Source organism: Rosa rugosa, chromosome 5 (assembly GCF_958449725.1).
Source record: "Rosa rugosa chromosome 5, drRosRugo1.1, whole genome shotgun sequence".
NCBI classification, from domain to species: domain Eukaryota; kingdom Viridiplantae; phylum Streptophyta; class Magnoliopsida; order Rosales; family Rosaceae; genus Rosa; species Rosa rugosa.
Window position 1 is genome coordinate 7,426,797 of NC_084824.1, and position 14,288 is coordinate 7,441,084.

The 14,288-nt window shown below is 39.4% G+C and overlaps 2 protein-coding genes across 2 annotated transcripts; one reads left to right on the forward strand and one right to left on the reverse strand.

Annotated features, from left to right (window-relative positions):
* Positions 1–861: 861 nt before the first annotated feature.
* LOC133708880 (transcriptional repressor ILP1) lies at positions 862–7,487 on the reverse strand. The gene is made up of 6 exons (XM_062134441.1): positions 6,232–7,487; positions 5,215–5,382; positions 3,484–4,163; positions 2,985–3,264; positions 2,469–2,758; positions 862–1,487 (listed from the first exon to the last, which is right to left on the reverse strand). Exons 1-6 carry the CDS (start codon positions 7,384–7,386, stop codon positions 1,295–1,297), a joined length of 2,766 nt encoding a protein of 921 aa, XP_061990425.1. The 5' UTR covers positions 7,387–7,487; the 3' UTR covers positions 862–1,294.
* Positions 7,488–8,736: 1,249 nt separating this feature from the next.
* Positions 8,737–12,518, forward strand: LOC133712132 (SUPPRESSOR OF GAMMA RESPONSE 1). Its single transcript, XM_062138224.1, has 6 exons — positions 8,737–8,897; positions 9,826–9,964; positions 10,557–10,743; positions 10,822–11,393; positions 11,592–12,008; positions 12,116–12,518. Exons 1-6 carry the CDS (start codon positions 8,890–8,892, stop codon positions 12,167–12,169), a joined length of 1,377 nt encoding a protein of 458 aa, XP_061994208.1. The 5' UTR covers positions 8,737–8,889; the 3' UTR covers positions 12,170–12,518.
* The last annotated feature ends 1,770 nt before the right edge of the window (positions 12,519–14,288 follow it).

A 14,288-nucleotide genomic window follows, 5' to 3' on the forward strand; every position in this document is an offset into this window, starting at 1 on the left:
TCATCAACCAATTTTTGACAATAAGGTTTTAATTGGAAATGCATGGTGAATGATTCCGAGTCAAATGCGTATATATGCACCACGATTGAATCACTGAATCTTATGCTAAAATCTGCAGCAGCGTATAGATATAAAATTCATCTTAAATCCTCTTAATTAGTCAACACAAACAATGACTTAGTATCTTAATCGTATACTCATATGCGTTTTGTTCACCCACTCCATTATCAATCATTTACAATGTTCAGAGCACTTCATTATCCCTAAAAAGGATCAAGTAAAAACGACTTGACATGGTAAACGTCACCGTCACCGGCAGCTATGCTAAGAGCCTAGGATAATAGAAAAACTTAATTGGACCATACATAAGTGTGTTTAACAATTTTGTATTTTTTTTGGTCTGAAGTGTGTTTTACAATAGTAGTGCTGAATATGGAGAGACGGATAGAGCACAAGTAGTTAGAAGACGAATAGAGCAGTAGGATAATTTATAGTTTAGTGAAATGACGAATATTTCAACTGCTAGTGAAATGACGAATATTTCAACTGCAAAGGATAATTTATTTATTTTTCTTGAGGTTCTTGCACAACGAAACTTTGTTCACAACAATCTAATACCTTTATCAGAATCTTTTGCTGAGGAAATTTTCGTTGGTAGGGTTCTTAATGAATAATCTTAAGAGCACAAGGTAGACATCTGAAAATGGGTTATGTTTTTAGGTGAGCGGGTTTGTTGAGCAATCTGCAGCCACCTACTTCGTTGAACTGCTTCACAGATTAAGCAGTAGAGAAAATAATACCATAAAGTACTAACCATGCCATTAGGCAAGAATCAGGTCATTTCTGCACAAAGGTGAGCTAGAATCAGAAACCCATAAAACATCTAGTATGTACTGAAATTTTGGTAGCATTTCGGACACTACGGCAGGAGTAAAACTCTCCCCCAGAAATCAAGAAGCATTCCTGAACCAGAAGCAACAATTGGAAATTTATCTAAACGAATTCTCTTATCATTTCTCTCAAAAATTTCACATCTTGATTCCCCCATAAGGGATATCCTGCTCTAATCAATTACCATGGTTAACAGAAATGGAGCGACCCATATTCTGAGAAAAAAGATACTGTGCTTGATTGTGTATGTCCAAGTATGACATAAGGAGGGACTTGTCTGCTTGAAATTTACAGGGTCCAATACTTCCACCTTGTTTTGCTCAGATGGATTGTCGAAAATCTGTGGCCGGTGGCCTTTAACGTGTGTTCTAGTCCAGATATCCATCTTCAGGATTCTCGAAATTCACAATGCCTCTTTAAGATGGAAGGACCTAGCTACGTCCCTGGCCTTGTCATACTCGTTGAGCTCAACCAGCATCTTCTTCAATCTACGAGCCAGTCCACCAGTTTCACTTTGTGTCACACCCAGCGAATGTTTCTTCTCTATAGTCTTTCCCAGCGTCAGCACATAATCCACCAGTGATTGCAACTTGCGGCTGCATTGTTATTGGTACTATTAGATCTCCTTTTCAGAATATGAATAGATAACATTAAATATGCAGCTAAAGGACACAACTAAAAAAAAAAATTAAAGATCACATACCGTTCAAAAGTATTAATTAACCAATTTTACAAGACTCATCTAGTACTTTGTATGTAAAAACAAAACATCAAAGAGACCCAGAAGGAACGGGGAGAGAGAAGGAAAACTTATGCTTAAAAAAAACACCAAGTCAGCAGCCAATTGCATAAACAAATTGCCATCAGAGAGTCTTCTAAATTGAGAAGTACTATTTTTTCAAGGGAATGTAGACTTAGCTTAGCTCAACAGACTTAAAATAATTATGTTGAGTACATTCAACTTCGACTTAACAATACACCAAAGGGAAAAAAAAATTAAAAAAAATAAGGGCTCATTGGTCTTCAAAGGAACAATCCGTTAGTTATGCTTCTCTCTCTCTCACAGGCCTTCCTCTCACCATTTGAGGGATACCCTTAATGGCAACTCAACATCATGTCCATGCAAAAGATGATGGGTTTTTCACCAATCTGCGACTAAAGTAACCTCACCTAATTCCCCAAAAACAATAAAAGGTAACCTCACTTATTGCACAAAGTTTCTTAAAATGAACTGCAGTAACCTGCTTGGAAAGGTAGGAAAGACTTTTATAAAGGTATGGGAGGAGGAGAAATGGAGGGAAAAGAGATGCTAAGTTTATTGCAAATTTGGAGCACACCTATTTGGGGTTAAAACATGCCTTTATTAGATCAGTTGAAGAATTGTGCATCATATGCAAGGGACAAAAAGATAAGTAAAAAGGTTGATTAAGAAAATCGTACATAACATTCAGACGGCTAATATCAGTAAGCAAGCTAATTTATGGAAGTAAAAAATTGTTTGTTTTAAGTGCGGCAGAGGCTATTTTAAATGGCAGATAATTTTAATCTTTTTAAAGCGCAATGGTCAGTAGCAATACCTACGGTCTCCTGTGACATCTGAACCTGACCACACCCCTGATAGAGAAGCAATAATCCTTTCAGTTCTTGTAACTGCATCATTAACATTGGCAGCAATGCTTCGAATGTGAGGTAGAACTTTGCCACACAAAAGCTCATTAATAGCAAGCTTCTCTAGAACTGGCAAAGCAAGTACTTCTTTCCACAAGCAGATATTTTTCATCAAACGAACAGACATGCCAAATCGATATGCTGCAATTCTTGCAGCATTTGGTACTGCTTTCAATACAAGAGGGCTCCATGTTGGGACCTATAAATAAGAAATGATTGAAAATTCATGTAAGTTCCTCGATCAGAATTTCCCACCCTTAAGACCTAAGGTTATCCAGTAGATTGTAGATATAGTCCAAAAAAACCTTGATCAAACAACATTTGTTCTATAGCATATAGGACCAATATCAAAACAGGCACACCTATCTTGTGCTTACACTGCTTAAATGACTCAAAAATTTAGTTTGACTATTCAAATGTTATACCGTAAGTTTTGAGACAGCATCTGCCAGACGGGTGTGAATAGCAACTAATAAATCTTCAAGAGCCTCACTGGAAGAGACATAATCTGTTACCAAGCTTGTGGCAGCAACTGCATTCTTTGTTTCTCTTGTACTGAGAATATCCCAGCAGTGAACAATTTGATGATGCAAAATGGGTAATGCAACCTTTTCCACCAATGCAGGGATAAGGTTAGCATCAGCATCATCAGATGCAAAATCTGAACCATCCTCCGGTAAACCATAATTCTCTAATAATAAATGCCTGAACAGGGGAAAATGATCTTATTAGTATGATGATTTAAACCAGCATGAGTACATTTGTCTGTGCTCAGTGCTCAGTGCTCATATGAAAGATATACTGCGGCTACTGATGCCTTGACCAAGCAGGCTAAGCCCAACAAGAGAAGCAAGTGTACATAGAAGGTGTGAAATAATTAGCAATAAAAAGTATAAACAAGCAATAAAAAGTATAAACAAGTACCAGCTCATATGTACAAAATCTGTGTTCTCACGGAGAGGGTCCCACTTCAAGAGCTCCAGCCTTACGTACGGAGAGAATATAACAGGAACACTCAATGACATGTAAGCATCACGGTAGCTGGATCGATACTCTCTCTTCCATTCTTCAAACCTTTCTTTGACAGCTGAAAGTTGTGAATATTCCTCGGCTGCATCACTGAAAACTTGATCAGCAGTCCCAAGCACCAACTGGCGGTGTGACTCGTACTCTTTACTCTCACTGTCACTCTCATCGGTGCTTGATTCTCCTTCAACCGTCCGATTAGGACTGTCCACATCCATGGATGACTCTCTCTTAGCTTCATACTTTTTTCTCCTGCGTTGACGAGCCTCAGCCCTGCCTTTCATATCCATACGTTTCTTAAGGTTCATATCTCTACCAAATTCATCTAGCTTGACTGGTAAATTTGTTTGTTCTCTCACAGCAGCAGAAGCAGCCTGTGCTGCACTTTTAGCAACTGCAATTATATCAGCACCGGTACCTTCTTTACTGAAAATAGACATTGCTGCATTTACAGCTGCTTCTACTTCCATCATTTCATCATCGTTATCAGCAATTCTTCTTTCAAAAATAGCTGATGCACGTTCATCACGTTGCTTCTGCATTTCCTCTTCAAGCTCCTCTATCAAGGGAGCCTTATCCTGAAAATAAGTAAACATAAACAAAGTGACCAACGAGCACACAGAATATCAATAGTAACCCATTTTCCATTTTCAATTATAGTGAGTTAGAAGCCTCCATTTAATACAAGTCTTAAGTAATTAGATACTTTTAGCCAATGTAGTGAGAAATCAACTGCCAGATAGCTGTTAACATGTTCTTAGGAGCAGTCAAATATGCTAACTAAAGCAGAATATTGATTAATGATCTATGCATGGTTAAAGTAGGAAGCCGCTGTAATTTGTTAGAGAAGTCGGTGAGGATGAAGATACTCATAGTAGTGATGATCTTGATTATGAAGAAGATGAGGGTGACAGAGGGAGTGAATATAATGACAATAATGATGAAGATGAGGAACCGATGCAATTCATAACCCATTCATAGGACTAGCTTTTTTCATCTTTCACTCAGTAACGCCAGGTAAAAGAAAGAAGGGGGGGGGAAGAGCGAGAGATTGGCCTCTGATTGACAGACATAATAGATGAAGTGCTCTGATGAAATAATGTATATACAAGAATCCATGGAAGAAAAATAATTTCTGCAAATTAATGGGGTCAAACCAACCAATATCATAAAAAGATATTGTTGTTTAAGAAATTCAGTGATCTGCAATAGGTGTCAATGATTGAATCCATAAGGCCTTTTGGGTTGCCATATAAAGTAAGTAACGCAGCTAATCTTAGAAATTATGTAAATTTATAACACTAGGATTGTGGTTATGGTGCATGAATTGTAATATGGGAAGTGGATTTTGTCTTCTTTTGGCCAAGATGGCATGAGCAGTAAATGTTTGTTCCCAACTTCCTACTAAATGTTTGGTCGCTTCTTCCATCTTCTGTATTCCTCCTTTCTTACGAACTTATACATGTGCTTGTGTGTATGTGTTCGAGATTTAATGGAGAATGAGTTGAATGATAAGAGGTAACAGCAAAGAATTTAGAATAATGCAGTCAACCATATTTATAAATAGCCGCTACTCTCGGGAAATTTGGAGCTCATATTCAAGCAAGATAAGATCTGATTATAGCATACCTGCAAAAAGTCACATATGGTAGAGACAAAGTCGCGAAGCTCTTGCATGAACTTGTACTTCACGTCAGCAGCAGACAGAGACTTTTCAAGAGCAGTAATGTTCAATAGTGAGGCAGATAAATTCTCATCAGCCTTAGTTAGTGACATCTTTGTTCTTCCGTGACTTTCCTGAGAGTTTTTCAAGAAAAGAAAAAAAAAGGCGTAAATAAAGGAACAAAAGTACAAAACAAAACAAACAATAATTTAATATATTTTGAGTCTACATATTAACATATACATATGCTCCAAACACAAATTTAATATTCTGGATTAATCGTGCCATAAATGAGTTTCCTGACATAGCAAAATACATGTCACACATATACTGATATACATATGTAGCACACATTTTTGCAGACGTATAGTTGTTCAGGTAGGGATTGCGATTAGTGATTTACCCACGAAAGTGACTGATTTGACCAATATGTCAATACCTAGAAATACATATCTAAACCGGTTAAAACAAAAAGGCTTGCAGTATTTGCATGTTGATAAAACCAAAACAGTTGTTTCCTTCATGCCATAAAGACATCTTTACATCTATCTAACTATTGCCAGACCATATAGAAAGTGAAAGTCAGAAAAGATATTGTTGGTCCTTGTATAGATTGGATACATGTAACTTTCTGTTGCAAGGAAAAGAACTACATGGCATTTACCTTTCTGTAGCAAGTAAAAGAACTAAATGGTAAATGCCAAGGGGGTGCAATTCAGCTACTGAAATGCATACAAGAAAGGCAGTTATGTTCTCTACGGTTTTGTTCTTAATGCCAATTGAGGCAATACCCACAGACCTAGTGAAAAGTAACCAACTTCTATTCTACTCATAGTATTAGTAAAATGATATATGTCATACATGCCTGACACTATTACTGAAAGCCAATATCTCATTCCATTATTAATCCCATATGATCTTGCATCAAGCACATATGCCAATAAAATAAACTCATCAAATTCAACAAGAACAGCAATTCGTACCTTAAGTTTCTTCACATTTTCCTGCAAAGCTTTCTGAGCAATTTCAGCTTGCTCATTTATGGACATAGCATTCGAACCTTGTGATGCTCCTGTTGCCCCTCCTATACCCGACACACCAGGCAGAGTCTGTGCCAAACTATACCCAGCGATTGCGGAGTAAGTAGCCTTGGGCTGTGGCACACTATGAACTCTAGGAACACTAGCACTAACCCCTATACTAGACCCATCATCCACTCTCTTCCCCAACCCTTTCCTAAACTGCTCTTCCTCCCAAATCTTCTCTTCTTCATCCTCATCATCATCTTCGACTACTACGCTCTCTTTCCTCAATCCACCACCATCCACTTCCCTATCATCAACATCCTCAAACACACCTTTCTTACTACCCTCCATCTTCTCCCCAAACATTGCAATTCGGTTCCGAAACTCCGGTTCCTCATCACTCAACCCCTCCGCCGCGCCGTGATTACTCCCCGAATCCAATGAAATGAAATCCGGCGCGGCGGGCTTGGACTTCCGGAGCCGCTCCCTTTTCTTCCGAATGGCTTCTATGGTGGCCTGATCAGGATACTCCGACCTATCCTTGTCGATCCCCATGGAAGCCAATCGTGACTCGGCATCAACCCTATCCTTGTTCCCTTGCACTTCGTCGTCATCGGAGTCCAGCTCTCTGGCTCCGTTCACGGCCTCGGCGGCGGAGGGCTTAATCAAGCCCTTGAGAACAATGGTGGGCTCGGCGGCGGAGGAGGGTCTAGAGCTGGCTAGGGTTCGCGTGTTCTTCTGAAGCTCACGGAGGGCTTCCTTGGTGTAAGTTCCGGCTTGGGGCTGGACATTGGAGGGAAGAGAAGAAGAGACGGAGGAGGAATTTACCAAACGGTCCTTGGCGGCCGTGAGCTTGTGAGCTGAGGAGGGCTTGGCGAGGCGAGAAGACGACTTGTCGCGCTTGGAGGAGGAGCGAGACGGCGTGGCGTTTTCTTCGTCGTCGGCGAAGCTGAGGAGCTTCGGGGCTTGGTTCTGAGGCTTCTTGGGCTTGGCGGAGGAGGAGGGTTTCGATAGGGATTTGAGAGTGGAGGTGGTTGAAGGGGTATCGGCGGCGTCGTCATCATCGTCGTCGTCGATGCGGCGGCGGAAGTTCTTGGCTCTGGCGGAGCTCATGGTGGCCGGAATGGTGGGGGATTTGAAGGAGAGGAGAGTGGGAACTGGGAAAGAAAGAATATTTGGGGAAATTTTGGGAATTGAAATCTTGCGGCTTCTCTGGTTTAGTTTTTACTTTACTTTAATTTTTCAGTATTATCGAGTGGGCCTGTGAATCGGGCCAAGGCCCAGCCCTTGTTCTAGGGCCGTTGCTGGTTCAACCCGATCACGAGTTCGATGTCAACTTCCTTAATTGTAATAAGTAATTAGCCATTATGGAGCTAGTGTGGGAAAATATGATTGGATGCGACTACTAGATCCCCTCCTCCAATGCAACAACAAAATTCCTCGTAAAATTACTCATTACATGACATGACAATAAACTCGTTCTTAAGCTCAAGACAAAAATAAGTATTAGGTTTTAAATATCAGGCACGATCATTTCTGATTTCTTGGGGAAGGGCTATAGGCCTATAGCGTATCTACCATAAGGCCTCTCTTATGTTGAGTTGTATTCAACACGTACTGGATTCATCACTAATAATACAAACAATGTAACCACAGCATCTTGCATGTTCCAATGATGGTTAGTTTATTCAACAATTAATAAAGATTATATTTTCTCTCAAAACACGTAACAAGTAAACTGATACATAGTTACCAAACAATAATACACTTATCTTAGCCCACGATACAACTTTTGAATCAAATTGTAATTTGTAACCAAGTGAGCGAATTGTGTGTTTCTCGTTAAATTTTTGCATAAGATTTAGGTTGCTTTTGGTCGCTTGGGGATGAAGAAATTTAACCTGTTATTTATGCATACGTTGGGATTTGCAAACAATAACCAAATCCCTTTGCCTGACAAAGCTAATGGTCAATTAGTAGATGAACCATCTTTTCTATTACCATATGCATTCCAATTGATGTGGCACATTCATGTCATTTATGGCACGTTTACTTACTTGGACTATAAAAAATTCATGAATCGGAGACGAGTGGAATAAGAGAAGAAATGAATCGGTATTGATTCATAAATTCATCTCCCCCCTTCGTTATCAAATTCGTTGTGATTTGTGTCACATTAGGTGGAATGCAGGTCATGCAGTTGGTACCCCAAGAAATTACTACAGTTTTAAGCGATGAACAATTTCCATGAAAAAAGAAAAAGAAAAAAAAGAGTTGATAACTATTTGGCAAAAGAGTCCTCAAACGATGGCCCAAGATCGACCGTTGATCATAAGGAACCACGAAGCAGATGATAAGGGAACACATAAACTCCCTCCTCTATTTCAATTTTCAATTTTGCATTTCTTTTGTTTCTGCTTTACCGGGAACACGTTTTCAAAATTCAAACCCTAATTTTTTTTTTTGTCACTTAATTATTAAAAAGAAACAAGTTAAAAGGAAAGCGAGTTGGGTATATACCCCCCACGACTGTTCGAGTCAATAGGTCAACCGAACCCAGAAACCTGAAGAGCCACAGAGTCGGTGGTCTTCGATCGTCATCATCGCCGTTTACCCATGGCTGGGTAAGTTCCTCTTTATCTCATTTCGATCGTTTTTTTGGATGACTCTCAAGTTTTAGCTTCCGTAAAAATCAGTTCTTGAAGTAATAGATTATAAAGCTCGAAGCTTTAGTACAAACTAGTCAGGATTTTGCTTCAGTTTTTGTAATATTGTTTCATTGGGCTGCCGGTCAATGTTGTTTGTGGGATTTGTTAAAACGATGACCCAGTTTGGATTTTGGAAGAAAGGTTGAGACTTGAGAGAGGGTTTGATAGTTGTGTGTAGTTTTTTTTTGCTGCAAATGATGAAAGAGACTGTGCCCACTTTTAGCTGCGAGCATAAAGAGCAGCTACTGTGGCCTTGCCCTGCTGTAATCTAGTCATTGTTATATCCATTTTCGCTATTGTTGCGGTGAAACACTCCAATGTGGCAGACTGCTTGGATGCCTATTCTCTTGAATTGTGTATCGCTTGTAGTCGCATTTTACTTGCGTGGTTTACGTCCCTTTAGTCGGGAGTTTATTGCTGATAGCTTGAATTTTGTGGTCTCCTGAAGAGAGACTCCAAGTTGTTTTCGGCAACAAAAAAAGATTTTGCGTCTGCAAGGAGTCATGTATTTACTAACAGTTTTTAAAGACCTAGTCAAACTCAAAGTTCAATGTTTCGTTCCATTTGGTTACGTAGACTTTCCATATAACTACGATATGCTGATACACGGTCGAGACCTGTAGTTTTCTTGACAGTTTGATAATTGTAGGCAGTTTTGTACTTGATTCTGGAATATGATGGAATCATCATTCTCATACTATTAATAATGTCTTTTTGTATATTTTTCACTGTACTTGCATTTTAGAATATCTGATTCTAATTGGTTCGGCATACAATATTCTGGTAATCATTTTTGACGGGAACATTCTGTTTCAACTGTTAATTATTTGTATGATCAATGCAGACCTTCGTGGTTGGTGGACAAAAAGAGAATCGCAACAAAAATCAGGAATGCATCTACAAGTGATCCTGCAAGAATCAAATGGCAAAGCAACCCAACTAGAGCTTGCCCAAACTGCCAATATATGATTGACAACAGTGATGTAAGATTTCCTTTTTTATATTGCGACTCCAGATGTTTTTACTATGTTAAGTATGTTTAAATTGATAATGCCAAGAGATAGTGTTATACAGTCTTCTGACTTGTTGAAGATCTCACCTGTATCAGGATCTAGGGATGTTCACCTGGTCAAACTGATATTTTTAAGAGAGTGCATCACTAGTAGGGCTAAAATCGCTTACCTGATTAAGCAGTCAATGTGAATTCAGCACACACTCGCACAACCAACACGAAAATAAAAACTAAGATAACACATCCCGTCTTGCTTATATCTCTGACATCCCCTTCAAGGTTTACAATCAAATCTAGTATCCTTCTAATCTCAAACTTTTTTTATGTCCATGAGGTCAGATGTTGATATTGAATTGCCTTGATGTTGTGCATCACAAGAATACTAGTCGTAACTTGTGAATGAGACTTCATATAATCACCAATATCAACCATATTGAATAGTAAACAGCTGATATGTGTGCCCAACGATATTCTTGATTAAGTTTATTTCTGTTTATTAGTGCTTCTATTTGAACAAATATTGCACAACTTGGAAAGTGAGCTCATTTGCAATTTCTTTCCAGGTTGCTCAAGAGTGGCCAGGATTACCCAAGGGTGTGAAATTTGATCCAACTGATCAAGAGATTATATGGCACTTGCTTGCAAAAACTGGTGCAGGGGATTTGAGACCCCATCCTTTTATTGATGCATTTATCACAGACTTTGATGATGATGAGGGAGTCTTATGTTCCCATCCAAAGAAACTACCAGGTAAAGTGGGAAATATATGTTTTGGTTTAGTGGTGTGACGCTTATATTATTTAATTGATTCCAAAATTAAATTGTTAGGTATTAAGCAAGATGGAAGTGTATCCCACTTCTTTCATTTAGCAATTAAGGCTTACAACACTGGAACTCGAAAGCGTCGAAAAATACATGATGATGAGTATGGTGATATCCGCTGGCACAAGACTGGAAGGACTAAACCAGTGATCTTGGATGGGGTTCAAAGAGGGTGCAAGAAGATTATGGTTCTGTATACGAGCATGGCCAAAGGAGGCAAAGCTGAGAAGACCAATTGGGTCATGCATCAATATCACCTGGGAACTGATGAGGATGAGAAGGATGGGGAGTATGTAATTTCTAAAATATATTACCAGCAACAGCAAGTCAAGCAAGCTGATAAAACTGATCAAAATTCTCCTGAAACTAGTGATCCTTTGATTCAAGCAGATCCAGTTACTCCCAAGTCGGTGATTCCTGAAACTCTGGACCCTGCTTTCAATTTGGGAGAAGATATTCCTGCTGCTTGCACAGAACCCAAGTCAATAACTCCTGAACCTCCACGCCCTGAAAGGAGACATTCTAATCTTGGTTTGGGGGAAGATACTCATATTGCTTCCACAGATCCCTTTCTTCAAGTATGGTTCCTCTTTCCTTTTATTTATTTTTTATTTTTGTATTAATTTAGAAACACAAAAGCACACATCCATTGCAATCTAAACAATACTGTCCTGCAGCTATATTCTTCCTTAACAAGTTCTTTAGTTGCATATACTATTTCCCTAATTTGTGGTTTACATAAAGAGATACTGATGTTGGCTTACTTTTACTTACAGATGCAACTGAAGCATCGTGATATGGACTTTGTTGAAGATGAAGTTGATCATGAATATGAAAAGTCTGGCTGTCATGATCAACACAGCATAGAGATTCCAAATGATGAAGCAATAAACAACAATGTAAATCATACTCAGGAATATCCAAAGTGGTGGGACAGTGAGTCACAGAATCTGCTGGATTCACAACAACTTGTGGAAGGCTTGTCTTTATGTGATGATCTTCTTCAGAGCCAATCTCCAACTAGGGTTGAACATGGAAATGGTGAACTAGCACAGGTCAAACCCTGTCTTGCTGATTATGCTAAGCTAGGAGCAGATGATTTAAAGAAGGATCTAGAGGAGTGCCAAAATATTGTCCTCGATCCTGCTAACATGGAACTTGGAACACTTCCAGATTTCCGACTTAGCCAGCTCGTACGTTGTCTTTTCCGCCCATGGTTCTTACATATTATTGAATTAGCCAAATTATATATTCTTTGCATTTTCTCTTATGGTAATGCATTTCTTAATTGCTTTTGTAGGAATTCGAATCACAGGAAAGTTTCCTTTCTTGGGGTGGCAAATTGGCTGAGTGATTATGGTTGCACTAGCACTAGTAGCAACTATCTTTTGAGTAAACCATGCCTGACAATCATGTCTGCTGGAGTGCTGAGTGTCCATCTCTAACCCTTTGGAGTACAGCTTGAATTGATATCTGGTGGAAAAGTACCACCCTTTTTGTAAACTATGAGTCACGAATATTTGGTGTTCAAGCACTGATCAAAGCGACTCTTTTGCTCCCTTTGCGTTCAAACTAACATTCAGATTTAGTATCGGGTTTTTCCTTGTAATTTCAATGTTGGGCAACTCAGATATGTGTATCCTTATCTTAATGGTCAGACTTAAATAGTTAAATAGATGCTTTTGGCAAAATTCCTGTTTCTGTATTTCATGCATTGCATGTTAAAGGTGTGAGCAGTCGTATTGCTCATAATTTCTTGTTCACGACTACCATTCAATTACTTTGAGGATATTACAGATTCCGGTCATACAAAAATGAATGTGTCGACCTTCGAATTATTGGAAAGTTCATGCCTTGTCAACGCCAAAGGAAAACGCTAACGAAATGCTCACCTGTACTCAAATGGGCAGCACAGGTTGGAGCATCGCACATTCATGAACTTAGCGCGATTCATAGACAATGCTAGTTGGCTTGGAGAGTGAGTTCGAGGTTGTGGAAGTGCTTGTTCATGAGCAACATCAATGTGCTTGTAGGGAAACCAGAGTAAGACCTGTCCTTGCAACTACCCTTTGCTTGAGGTCTTGTTACATGTTGTAGGGAAGTGTCTTGGTCTCATAGTAGGACACCCTCCGTTTGCTGTATGAAGCGAAGACTCCAGGCTGAGCAAAAAGCACCTTGAAATGTAGACCTGTGATATTAAAGCGCCTTGTGCCAGGCCCGTACTGTTGTCTTTGATGCAAATGATTGGGTTAAAGAACAGACAGAGAGGCCCAAAGCAACTCTGGCTTTTTTGGCTCCAATAAGCAAATCATCATTGTTCTTGAATCTTAGGTTATTTTGTTCTCTTCTAAAAGCTCTACCCAAGCCATACATTTCACAAGATTCTTAGTTAAGCAAAACTGCTTTATGGGTGAATCTTAGAATAGATCATATATTTAAAAGATGCAAATTATTGTAATTACCTGACCTTAACTGCTAATACTACATGCTGTGCAGTTAGGGTTTCTTAGAGATTAGATTCAGCAGCCTTGTAGCCACCTAGCACAACATAATCTTCTGACCTAACCACTATATACTAGTTTAACATATTAAAGAACCAGTCACCTTAATTTAACATGATCTTCTTTTGCCCTTTAGGAAAGAGAGGGAAAAAAAAAGTGTATATACTAGAATAAAAGACTAGCCATTTTCTACTTAGTGTTGCATATTTTTGTCTTGAACAAAAAACTTTTACATTGATGATAACGCTACTAAATTGTCCTTCGAGTTAGCTCAAGTTCATCACTTAGTGTGGTAAGGTTGGTTGAGTAGCCTAGCAAAAAAGCTCTATGTCTAGCATTTGAGTTTCAACTCCTACCAATTTGTGGCCAGTAGATTTGAGAGGTTTTCGGATTCGTGCGTCTTCGGCGGAGGGTTATTTTGGCTTTGTTGGGATACCCTCGTGAATCTCGGTCTGGATACTGACCAGATAAGTGTGTTATTAACTTGCTAACGTAACCAAGTTGATTTGCTACCTCACTTTCAATTAAAAAAAAAAAAAATAGCTCAAATTGACGCAGTTAAGTTCGTAGTTCAAAAACAATACAAAATTTGTGCGAACATCACCCATTCCCTATCCACATTCTAATTTAGTGAAAGCCCTAAAGCAAAAACCAGCTAAAAATCTCCATGGATCATGAAACTGAAACCACATCCTCAACCAGATTCCACGTCGATGTGGAGTTTGTGTGTGTTTGGATATGCAGTTCTTCCGGGGCTGTGATCATCATGCACTCCATTATTGGATGACTTATAAGATGGCGCCGCGTGGGGACCACGCGCGGTCCCCCCCCCCCCCCCCCCCCACCACTCGTTTTGATTAGAATAGAATCGGACTTCTCCTGTGGTGGTGGGGTTGTGGATTAGGGAGGCGCACGTGGGCACGATAAGGCTGCCGTTTTGACCCGACCTGAGGCCCATTAGAGGAAAGAAAG